Source organism: Haematobia irritans, chromosome 3 (assembly GCF_050003625.1).
Source record: "Haematobia irritans isolate KBUSLIRL chromosome 3, ASM5000362v1, whole genome shotgun sequence".
Lineage (NCBI taxonomy): Eukaryota > Metazoa > Arthropoda > Insecta > Diptera > Muscidae > Haematobia > Haematobia irritans.
The window spans coordinates 163,980,232-163,993,867 of record NC_134399.1 but is presented as its reverse complement, the minus strand read 5'-3'; the positions used below and the strand labels follow the sequence as shown (position 1 = coordinate 163,993,867).

General features: G+C 34.9%; 1 protein-coding gene across 5 annotated transcripts in view; it reads left to right on the top strand.

Moving 5' to 3' along the window:
• Positions 1 to 13,636, top strand: part of LOC142228511 (glutathione hydrolase 1 proenzyme) — a 151,958-nt gene that overhangs the window by 117,017 nt on the left and 21,305 nt on the right. For 4 of the 5 annotated variants that reach the window (XM_075298954.1, XM_075298958.1, XM_075298957.1 and 1 more), the window contains one exon: positions 12,319 to 12,465. In XM_075298954.1, coding sequence (XP_075155069.1) covers positions 12,319 to 12,465 — 147 coding nt within the window. Of the gene's footprint in view, positions 1 to 12,067; positions 12,181 to 12,318; positions 12,466 to 13,636 lie in introns of those variants that run through there. The other variant, XM_075298956.1, reaches the window with a different exon arrangement.

The following is a 13,636-nucleotide window of genomic DNA, read 5'->3' as shown; positions in this document are numbered from 1 at the left end:
GTTGAAATCGGTTCAGATGTAGATATAGCTCCCATATATATGTTTTTCTGATTTCGACAAAAATGGTCAAAATACCAACATTTTCCTTGTAAAATCGCCACTACTTACACAAAAAAAATTTTTCTGATTCAATCACGAAATTAATTGATCCAATTAATTTTTTAATTGAAATGTCTTCAATCACAGAAATGATAGTATCAATTAAAAAACAAGTACATACGGCCGCAAGTTCGGCCAGGCCGAATCTTATGTACCCACCACCATGGATTGCGTAGAAACTTCTACGAAAGACTGTGATTTAGTCCATACATGGTATATATTAGACAATAAAGTTATGTATAGTTAAGTCTACAAATAATTACGAATCGATATGGACTTTTTGTACGTAGAGAGCAAGAATTGAAATATGGGGGTCGCTTATATGGAGGCTATATACAATTATGAACTTGATATGGACCAATTTTTGTGTGATTGGGGATCGATTTATACTAGCACAATGTACCAAATTTCAACTCACTCGGATGAAATTTGCTCCTCCAAGAGGTTCCAAAACCAAATCTCGGGATCGGTTTATATGGGGCTATGTACGATTATGGACTGATATGTACCACTTTTGGCATGGTTGTTAAATATCATATACTACCACCACGTACCAAATTTCAAGCAGATCGGATGAATTTTGCTTCTCCAAAAGGCACCGGAGGTCAAATCTGGGGAACGGTTTATATGGGAGCTATATATAATTATGGACTGATAGGAACCAATTCCTCCATGGTTGTTGGATACCATATACTAACATCACGTACCAAACGGCAAGAATTTTGCTCTTCCAAGGGGCTCTGGAGGTCAAATCTGGGGATCGGTTTATATGGGGCCTATATATAATTATGGACCGATATGGACCAATTTTTGCATGGGAGTTTGAGGCCATATATTAACACCACATACCAAATTTCAACTGAATCAGATGAATTTTGGTCTTCCAATAGGTTCCGGAGGTCAAATCTGGTGATCGGTTTATATGGGGGTTATATATAATTATGAACCGATGTGGACCAATTTTTGCATGGGTGCTATAGACCATATACTAACATCACGTACAAAATTTCAGCCGGATCGGATGAAATTTGCTTCTCTTAGCGGCCTCGCAAGCCAAATCGGGGGATCGGTTTATATGGGGGCTATATATAATTATGGACCGACGTGGACCAATTTTTGCATGGTTGTTAGAGACCATACACTGACACCATGTACCAAATTTCAGCCGGATCGGATGAAATTTGCTTCTCTTAGGGGTCTCGCAAGCCAAATCGGGGGATCGGTTTATATGGGGGCTATATATAATTATGGACCGATGTGGACCAATTTTTGCATGGTTGTTAGAGACCATATACTAACACCATGTACCAAATTTCAGCCGGATCGGATGAAATTTGCTTCTCTTAGAGGCCTCGCAAGCCAAATTTTGGGATCCGTTTATATGGGGGCCAAGGCCGTATTCAGGGGGGGGATGTGGGGGATCAAACCCCCCCCGAAATGAATGAATATTTTTATATAAATAAATATATATTTTTAGCTGCATAGAAAAATCTTATCGAAGATGTTGAAGAAAAGCTGGAGGTTTTATTTTGAAAAACGCTTACCTATAAAACTTGCACAAATCATAGAATACTAGTTGAAAAGCCCGTCAAACGATGGTCGAAAAAAACAAATTGTTTTTGTTCTCGCACCACAAATTTCACTTTTGGAAAATGTCTTTCTGCTTTTTATTTGTGTTTGTTGTTCTTTTTGTGAACATGTCTCGCTTTGTTTGGCCATAGCAACAACAACGAAACAGCCAAACACACATGTGTAAATGAAATGGCGCAAAACCTGCGAAAAGAACCTGCCTAATTCAGCGATGGAAGTACTTGGAGAGTGCAATAAAGAGATATTTCCAAATGTGCATATTCTTTTAAAAATTTTGGTCACTTTGCCAGTTATTCATGGAAAATACAATTTTTAAGAAAGTACAAAATTTTTATTTTTTGAGCGGAAAGGTACTTTTTACTAAATTTCAACAAAAATTTCACTGGAAAATTATTGTCAATAGACTAAATTTTAAAGAAAATTAAATTTTGACAAAATTTTCTGTATAAATAAAATTTTGCAAAAATTTTCTATAGAAATAAAATTTTGCAAAAATTTTCAATAGAAATAAAATTTTGCAAAAAAAATCTGTAGAAAAAAATGTTGCAACATTTTTTTCTATAGAAATAAAATTTTGCAAAAATTTCCTAAAGAAACAAAATTTGTACAAAATTTTCAATTGAAATAAAATTTTGACAACATTTTCTACCGAAATAAAAAATCGATAATATAGAATCGCATTCTTTTTTCGACTAAAACATTCTTGAATTTCAATAAAATCCTGTTTTTGACTATGTCTTTTACAAAATCGAGAGTTTCTTCCCACATGATCATGTCTGTTTTGCCATATTTGTAAAAGACTTTTACCAAATAAGGTTGATAAAGACTTTTTCAAAATATTAAAATATTTTGTCAAAGCTATTGTACCATAAATCTGATATCGACTCAAAAATGTCTACAAAAAAGGTACTAAATCATTCGCGGGAGTACTACGGTACTGACCGGGGTGAAAAAGTATTGAAAAAAGTACTATAGTACTGCATTTTCCATCCCTGCAGTTACTACGTACTCATCCGAACTTTCATTTTCAATAATGAAGAGATTAAAGACGTATCTTAGAAATTCGACTAGCGAGAGTAGACTCAATGGATTGGCATTAATGTCGGTTCATCGCCGAATAAATGTGCCGACTGAAGAAGTAATTGATTTATTTGCTGCCCAAAAAGCCCGTCGGTTCAATTTAATATTATAAAACAAGTAAGTAAAGTCTAAAGTCGGGCGGGGCCGACTATATTATACCCTTCACCCCTATGTAGGCCAAAATTTGTGTTACCATTTCAACTACTTCACATTTGCTGGAAGCTATAAAAGGAGACAATTTTTTTACTTCTACAAAATCTCTAGAATTAAAATTTAAATCGGCTAACGCTATCCAGTTAATAGGAGGAAACTTCTATTGAAAATGGGTCTAAAATATGTAACAGTCTACACTGAAAAAAAAGCATGCCCGTTACCAAAGATTTTGTCTTTACTTTAAAAATTTTGGTATTGATTCCGAGCCAAAGAAGCGGAGAATAAAAGTAAGGATACTTTTAAGACACAATTCTCTTTGAAATTTAGGTTTTGTGTTCTTGCTTCTAGGAAACAAATTTTAATTTTTCGTTTTTTTTTTCACCTTTATTTCTTCATATGATATCAATGTCCTTTAAAAACGAATTAACGACAACTTTATTTTCTAAATTCAGAATCGACTTCCAGTAGAAATTATGCTATGTTTCAAGTAGAAAACATCTATAAAATACCAATGTGGTATCACAATGGACTGAATAGTCTAAAAGAGCCTGATACATCGGGCTGCCACATAACCTAACCTAACTTATCTATAAAATAAAGTGTTGAAAAACATATCCTATTTTTGAACGATTTTTGCTTTGTAGTCAAGATGCAAAAAGACAACAAACTAAAAGACAATTTCATTAATTATAAAGACTTTTTCTGAATTTTTAAAGTCAAGTTGACCTTACCCCAAAAAAATTTTCTTTCATGTTATGATACCCATTTTTAAGTCAAATCACTTAATTATAAGGACAATACGACTTCATTTATTTCAGTGTACTTCCCAACTCTGGTGTACGTATATATGGGAGCTATATATAATCTGAACCGATTTTGACTAAATTTGACATGTATAGTTAGAATAATAATTCTGCTATCTATGCGAAATTTCACGTAAATGGGAGTATAACTTTGGCCCCCGTGGTCATATGAGTGCAAATCGGACGGAAGATATATATGGGAGCCATGTCTTAATCTGAACCGATTTCAACCAAATTTGGCACAATTACCGATACTACTAAACGTACTTCTTGTGCGAAATTTGAAGCAAATCACGGCCAAACCCTGGATTTTGAGGCCATATAAGTTCAAATCGGACGAAAGATATATATGGGAGCTATATCTAAATCTGAATCGATTTTGACCATATTTGGCACATACAATAGTATCGTTAAAAGTACCGCTTGTGCAAAATTTGAAGTAAGTCAGGGCAAAACTCGGGCTTTTGGGACCATATAAGTCCAAATCGGGCGAAAGATATATATGTGAGCTATATCTAAATCTGAACCGATTTTAACAAAATTTGACACACGTAACGATACTATTAAATGTACCCCTTGTGCAAAATTTGAAGCAAATCACAGCAAAACTCTGGCTTTTGTGGCCATATAAGTTCAAATCGGACGAAAGATATATATGGGAGCTATATCTAAATTTGAACCGATTTCGATCAAATATACCAAGCATTGGTAGAATGTCAATTCTACACTCTGTGCAAAATTTCACGAAGATCGGTAGTAAACTTTGGCTTCTGTCGTCATATGAGTCTAAATCGGGCGAAAGATATATATGTGAGCTATATCTAAATCAGAACCGATTTTAAGAAAATTTGATACACGTAACGATACTATTAAATGTACCTCTTGTGCAAAATTTGAAGCAAATCACGGCAAAACTCTGGCTTTTGTGGCCATATAAGTTCAAATCGGACGAAAGATATATATGGGAGCTATATCTAAATTTGAACCGATTTCGATCAAATATACCAAGCATTGGTAGAATGTCAATTCTACACTCTGTGCAAAATTTCACGAAGATCGGTAGTAAACTTTGGCTTCTGTCGTCATATGAGTCTAAATCGGACGAAAGATATATATGGGAGCTATATCTAAATCTGAACCGATTTGGCTGATATTTTGCAGGATTTTTGAGAATCATAAAATATTTGGATGTACAGTATTTCAAGAAAATCGGTTGATAAACACGCTAACTACGACCAAATCGGGGATAAATATATATGGCAGCTATATCTAAATCTGAACCGATTTTTTCCAAAACCAATAGCGATTGTCTCTGTCCCAAAAAACATCCCTATGCCAAATTTGAGGAAGATCGGACTTAAATTGCGAGCTGTACTTTGTGCACAAAATTACATATACAGACAGACGGACGGACGGACATCGCTAAATCGACTCAGAATTTAATTCTAAGCCGATCGGTATACTAAAAGATGGGTCTATGACCACTATTTCTTGGCGTTACATACAAATGCACACACTTATTATACCCTGTACCACAGTAGTGGTGAAGGGTATAAATTTTGTATACATACCTATGCCTAAATAAAATTTTTTACACATGAGATTATATGAATATTTTTTTTAAGTTGAACCCCCCCCGAATTAAAATCCTGGCTACGGCCTTGATGGGGGCTATACGTAAAAGTGGACTGATATGGCCCATTTGCAATACCATCCGACCTACATCAATAACAACTACTTGTGCCAAGTTTCAAGTCGATAGCTTGTTTCGTTCGGAAGTTAGCGTGATTTCAACAGACGGACGGACGGACGGACATGCTCAGATCGACTCAGAATTTCACCACGACCCAGAATATATATACTTTATGGGGTCTTAGAGCAATATTTCGATGTGTTACAAACGGAATGACATAGTTAATATACCCCCCATCCTATGGTCGTGGGTATAATTAATTGATCCAATTAAAAAATTAATTGATACTATTAATTTGTGTGATTGATTTTTGTTTCAATTAAAAAATTTGTTAAATCAATTAAATTTTTAATTGAATATTTTTTAAAACTCAATTAAGATTTTAATTGGAAAAATGTTTGTGAAATTTTTTTCTGTGTAATCGAAAAGTTGTAAAACTGACTCTAATTTTCCTAAGCTTCTAATACATATATATAGAGCGTAAAATCATAAATAAACTTTTGCGAAGATTCCAGATTTAAATATTTTCCCATATTATTTTACTAACATTGTGTTCCACCCTAGTGCATTAGCCAACTTAAATTTTGAGTCTATAGATTTTGTAAAAGTCTATCAAATTCTGTCCAAATCGAGTGATATTTAAATGTATATATTTGGGACAAACCTTTATATATAGCATTCAACACATTTGACGGATGTGATATGGTATCGAAAATTTAGATCTACAAAGTGGTGCAGGGTATAATATAGTCGGCCCGCCCGACTTTAGACTTTACTTACTTGTTTTTTACTAACACAGTGTACCATCCCAGGGCATTAGCCGACTTAAATTTTAAGTCTATAGATTATAAATTTTGTTCAGATGGAGTCAGATTTAAATGTATGTATTTGGGACAAAAACCTTTATATATAGCATCGAACACATTTGACTGATTTGATATAGTATCGAAAATGTGGATTTACAAAGTGGTGCGGGTATAATATAGTCGGCCCCGCCCGACTTGAGACTTTCCTTACTTGTTTAGTGTGCGATTTTGCTCTGCGGCATTTTACCACCTTAATACGAACAATTGTTTCAAACTGAGATGCCCACTTATATCCCACTGTGCACAGTCTTAACCATTTCCATAGCTTTTTATAACACTCTACTAATAAACTTCTCGTATAAATCATAGCAAGTCCTCTAACATGCACTCTAATTTAGTGTGCCATAATACAGTCACACACATTCAAACTCGCACATATTGAATGCAATGGCGAAATCTCATCTATTCCAAGAATTGTTATGACCCCCGTTTTTTTTGTTGTTGTTGTTGTTGCTTTTACACTGCGAATGGGAAACGAAAGTGAAAACACCGGTGGTCTCAATAGTGTTGCATTTGCGTCGTCTAGTGATTACATTTAATGAACCTCCCAGTTGTAATTTACATCACACATTTGCATATTACTACTCACTCTGTGGCTCACGACCCATATTTCTCAAAAATGTTTATAGTCGACCCAAAAACATTGTCCTGTCAGCTGTTATGCCATGCTTAGCCAATGCATTTAACAGAGAAAAAAAATCATTTTGGGTTATGCTGCTACTGCTCCACCCAGACATATTTTGTGGCAGTCGTCACTTCATCCATCAACGGGTGTTAGTTCCTTTGTGGTCCTGTTCGCTTGGGGGCGAACTTTCACATTTGTTTGGTACAACAAATGTTGTTCGCGTTCTCACAAAACATTTTAGTCGTCAGTATTTGTCACTCTCGTGGTTGTCGACAAAATTGACATCGTCGTCTGTTGACGCCTTCTTTAGCATTTGTGAAACACGAAATTGTAGAATAGGCAGCGATGCTGGCGTTTTTTGTTGCTCTCATTTTCTCTATAGCTGTTGTATTGAGTGTATGTGTATTCTCTTGCTCATGCCGTGAGAGTTTGTTGTAGGTGCAATGGACATGCAAAAGAATATGTTTTAAAGGGCCTTCATAGCGAGGTCTAAAGACGTAAACGTAATTTGCAGACCAAGTCCACAGAGTGATTATCTCGGTAGGCTATATACCCGAGCATTACAATACTCGACGTAGTACTACACCGAGAGAATTATTGTAGCAAATCAGAAAAAGCAAATAAATTCAAATATGTTATGTTTCGACGTAGGCTTGAAACATTTATGGATTTTTCGTTTCTAACAAAATAAATTGCATTTTGCGCGGAATATGACACTTTTAGGTTATTTTGTAAAAATGGAGCAGCAGTTTAAAAAAAATTTCGAATTCTTTTTAAACTGCATAGAAGCAAACTGCGTGCATTTTCAGCACTGCCGGCAAAGGAGAGTGCTGCGATTGCCCTGAGAAGCAGTTGCTATTGATGACGACTTGAATAAAGGAATGATGGTAATTGAATTAATTAAAATTGGTGAATTAATTAAAATTGAATAATTTCAATTTCAAGCGAAATATATTTCAAACCCAGCAAAAAAATTGGAAGTTCTTCCAAAGGCACAACTTTAAAAGCACTTCCAGAAGATGCACTCCCAATGATGTTCTGTATTGTAACTACCCACGAAGTTATTTTATTTCAATTTTTATAACTTGGTTTTTTCATACTTTCAAGGGGTAATTTTAACTTTTTTTGTTTCAAATATTTAGGTTCAAACAAGTAAGGAAAGTCTAAAGTCGGGCGGGGCCGACTATATTATACCCTGCACCACTTTGTAGATCTAAATTTTCGATACCATATCACATCCGTCAAATGTGTTGGGTGCTATATATAAAGGTTTGTCCCAAATACATACATTTAAATATCACTCGATATGGACTGAATTTGATAGACTTCTACAAAATCTATAGACTCAAAATTTAAGTTGGCTAATGTACTAAGGTGGAACACAATGTTAGTAAAAAAATATGGGAAACATTTAAATCTGAAGCAATTTTAAGGAAATTTCGCAAAAGTTTATTTATGATTTATTGCTCGATTTTTATGTATTAGAAGTTTAGGAAAATTAGAGTAATCTTTACAACTTTTCGACTAAGCAGTGGCGATCTAACAAGGAAAATGTTGGTATTTTGACAATTTTTGTCGAAATCAGAAAAACATATATATGGGAGCTATATCTATTTCTGAACCGATTTTAATCAAATTTGGCACACATGACTATTGTACTCCTAGTGCAAAATTTCAACCAAATTGAGCCAAAACTCTGACTTCTGGGGCCATATAAGTCCATATCGGACGAAAAATATATATGGAAGCTATATCTAAATCTGAACCGATTTCAATCAAATTTGGCACACATGACTATACTACCAATTGTACTCCTTGTGCAAAATTTCAAGCTAATCGGGATAAAACTCTGGCTTCTGGGTCCATATAAGTGCATATCGGGAGCTATATCTAAATCTGAACCGATTTCAACCAAATTTGGCACGCATAGCTCCAATGCTAAATCTACTCCCTGTGCAAAATTTCAACCAAATTGGGCCAAAACTCTGGCTTTTAGGACCATATTAGTCCATATCGGGCGAAAGATATATATGGGAGCTATATCTAAATCTGAACCGATTTCAATCAAATTTTGCACACTTGACTATACTTTTAATTGTACTCCTAGTGCAAAATTTTAACCAAATTCGGCCAAAAATCTGGCTTCTGGGGCCATATAAGTCCATATCGGGCGAAAGATATATATGGGAGCTATATCTAAATCTGAACCGATTTTAATCAAATTTTGCATACTTTACTATACGACTAAGTGTTATGTTTGTACAAAATTTCAAGCAAATCGGTATAAAACTCTGGCTGCTGGGCCCATATTAGTTCATATCGGGAGAAAGATATATATGGGAGCTATATCTAAATCTGAACCGATTCCAAAATCAATAGGGTTCTATTCTGACACAAATTAGGAACATGTGCCAAATTTGAAGGCGATTGGACTTAAATTGCGACCTAGACTTTGATCACAAAAATGTGTTCACAGACAGACGGACGGACGGACGGACGAACGGACAGACAGACAGACGGACAGACGGACATGGTTATATCAACTCAGGGACCCACCCTGAGCATTATTGCCAAAGACACCATGTGTCTATCTCGTCTCCTTCTGCACCCTCACAAAAAATCGCTTCTGTAACATATACTCCCAAACATATTTTGCTTCAAGCATATACATTTTTGGGTATTGCCCAAACATTTATATGTTTGATCTCTACCAATATATAATATGTTTGAAAGCATATTGGTCTAAACAATATATGTTTGGGTAGTCTAAGTTCCAAACATTTTGTATTTTTGCATCCAAATTCAATAATGTTGTCTTCCAAAAAACAATATGTTATTATGTGACCATATAATATGTTTGGAAGCATTTTGCACCCAAAAATATTATATGCTTAAAAAAAATTCTCCCAAACAATATTGTGCTCAAAATTTTATTTATTTATTTATATATTTACAATCATAATGATTTATGAAAATAAACAGGTAATATAGGTGCTAACAACATAGGTTTTCGACCTGAATGCTCAAAATATTGTTTCTGCCCAATTGTATATTTATGATTTTTTTTTAATTTTACCTTTTGCCGGACGGGGATTCGAACAGCGGACCACACAGTTTGTAAGGATCAAAGAAGTAGCTGATCAATTGCCCAAGGAAAAATAAAATTTTAATTTTGTAATAACAAGCAACAACCACCAACTTAATTCAATATCGCTCCCTGTTAAATAGCGCTCTAAGCTACTAAACACATATATGTTTATAGGCTATTTCTAAATTAATATATGTTTGCATCCAAGCATATTATATTTACAAACATTTTATGTCCCAAACATAATATGTTCTAACATATTAACATATATGTCCCAAACATGTTATGATAGTTTATGAACATTATATGTTTGCACTCAAAAATATTGTGTTTAAAAATTTGTGTTCCAAACATATAATGTTTATAGCCAAACATATGAAAAACAGTCTTTTTCAACCGTGCACTAACTTATAATACCCTGTTCCACAGTGTGGCGCAGGGTATAAACAGATTAATAATTCATAAAACGGTACAAATCATTTAAATTTTGTCGAAAAAAATGCTAAATTCAATCTGAAAAAATTGTGAATTTTTGAAAATATTTGAGGTCAAACGTTTCCGAGAAGTGTTAGAATCCATTAAAAATTATAAAAAAATATAAAAATTATTTATTTGACAAAATATCACAGAATTTTTTTAATTTACATCCAAAACTTTGAATTCGGATCACACCTAAAGAAGTGATGCAAATTGGGTGCAACGGCTGTTGAAATGAAGAACTTCCGTCCTATGACAAGTCCATGTTAAATTCATCGCTTCTGCGTCAATTTTGCACCACTTCCGGATCATTACTTTTTTGGCGACGCTTTTTTTGCTGGAAAAGAAATGGAATGGAAGGAAATTAGCTACTGAGGAGAACGAACCATTTACCAGATTAGTTTAACTAATACTCGAACCAAACGCGTATACATAACATTAAAATGCAAATAAAAAGAAATTAAGTGCACGAAATAAATTTCCATAAAGGGGAAGGTTAGGTTAGGTGGCAGCCCGATGTATCAGGCTCACTTAGACTATTCAGTCCATTGTGGTACCACATTGGTGAACTTCTCTCTTACCGATTCACGTTAAGCTCAATGACAAGGGACCTCCTTTTTATAGCCGAGTCCGAACGGCGTTCCACATTGCTGTGAAACCACTTAGAGAAGCTTTGAAACCCTCAGAAATGTCACCAGAATTACTGAGGTGGGAAAATCCACCGTTGAAAAACTTTTTGGTGTTCGGTCGAAGCAGGAATCGAACCCACGACCTTGTGGATGTTTGTTGTTGCCCAAAATTTAACATTGTTTCATTAAGAAAATTAAATTTTTCATTTAAAAAACAACTAAAAGATTACAAACATGTATTAAACTAATCTGGTATATGCAACATTTGGTATGACGCAAGCCAATTTCCTATCTTCCTCAAATCTATAATCTTTGGAATAATAATTATTATTTGTGTTGTTTTCAGTTTATATTCACCCTGTTTGCCACTTTGAATTCTTGTCTGCCCGTTAAAATGATAGCATTTTTTAGGCTGCTGGCAGAATCCAGTGTTGTCAGGTGATCTTTTAACCCTACTTAAATATAATTCGTTTATTTATAAAATACAAAATAAATTAAAATAAAATTCATTCATTATTCGCCAAAAAAGTCCAAAATATCTTAATCTTCTATAGCCCATAATTAAATGAAATGAAATCTTACTAATGTAACATACACCCTGTAAAAGCAAAATGAATACAAATCATTTGTTTTTAGAAAAGAAAACACCATTAAATTGCAACAGCGCTTTTCTGCAAATCAATCTGGCAACCTTCTTTAGGGACACAAACTATTCGTATAAATAAAACGATAAAGCTTCAATCCTAGCAACAAACAAACACATACCAACACAAAACCCCAACAACACCCGCATCTTGTGAGTGTGCCATTGTCGTCACCGTCACCGTCACCGACAACGTCAACGTTTATGTCTACCACAACAGCATCGCAGCACAAGTAACCAGAAGAGATTCACGACGAATGCCACAAGTCATATACGAATGGCTTTCGAAATATTTGCAAAGCCAACGATGCAGTTGGTCAGTATGCATTTGGCAGAAGGCCGGTGTGGTGGTGATATTCACATTGTAGACATTTAAAACGAATCAACATTCAAATTCACCCGCAGCCCGTACTCAATTCGCATAGAAAAAAGCAGTAAAAAATATCATTTTATTTTTTATAACACAAATTAAAAAGAAACATACACACAGCATAAATTACAAAAATCCTTGGAGAGCAATAAATGCATTAACGAAATCACATTTTTTTCCACTTTTGTTTTTTTAATTTCAGAGCTGATGGCTTAAAAATGGGTCTAAGCAACAATGATGATGCTATGAACAAAATTCCCCTGAAGTCTGTCACAGATGATGAAGAGAAAAATGGCGGTGAATTTATACATGACACAGCGACGGCGGAAGAAGCGAGGCGAGAACAGAGGTATGTATGTGTATATACATATGTGAATTAACTATTGTTAGGCGAAAACACTGTCCGACAAAATTTAAGAAAGAGTGAACAAATCACAAGGTCTTATGTACGATTTTTTGAAACTTCAATTTTATAGAAATTTTAATTTTTTATACCCCCTGCCATAGGATTTGGGTATACTTAATTTGTCAATCCGTTTGTATCGAATCGAAATATTGGTATCAGGCCCCATAATGTATATCTAGCGATGTCCGTTCGTCCGTCTGCCTTTTGAAATAACGATAATTTCTGAACTGAAGAGGCACAATTAGTTTTTATTTTTATAGGGAGGCTCAAATTCCATTCAATCCTATTGAGCTTTGGTAACATAACGATACAGGGAGCCAGCGTGGTGTAATGGTTAGCATGCCCGCCTTGCATACACAAGGTCGTGGGTTCGATTCCTGCTTCGACCGAACACCAAAAAGTTTTTCCGCGGTGGATTATCCCACCTCAGTAATGCTGGTGACATTTCTGAATGTTTTAAAGCTTCTCTAAGTGGTTTCACTGCAATGTGGAACGCCGTTCGGACTCGGCTATAAAAAGGAGGTCCCTTGTCATTGAGCTTAACGTGGAATTGGACAGCACTCAGTGATAAGAGAGAAGTTAACCAATGTTGTATCACAATGGACTGAATAGTCTACGTGAGCCTGATACATCGGGCTGCCACCTAACCTAACATAAGTGATGTTAGTATATGTCTTCCAACAATCATGCAAAAATTAGTCCACAATTACATATTTTATTTCATATTTTTAATATTTTAATAACTGAGTAACTGTCATCTGCCTTTTTAATCTAACATACACCTTCCCTTCGGCATCTCTTACCAAACGCAAGTAATTCGATTGAGGATAACAGTATTTAGTAGAACTGCGTACGCAATCCATGGTGGAGGATACATAAGATTCGGTCTGGCCGAACCTTTGGCAGTACATACACCCAGAGAAGGAATATGATCACCTCAAACATATTTTAAGAGCAAAATGTTATTTTTGGGTGGTGACCATTTAACATGGTTTTCGCAACCATGTTCTTTTCTCGGAAATCATGTATCTGATTTCGGCAAGCAGGTTATATTTGACGAGAAAATAACATTTTAGTGACAAACATGTTACATGGTCACCATACAAAAATAACA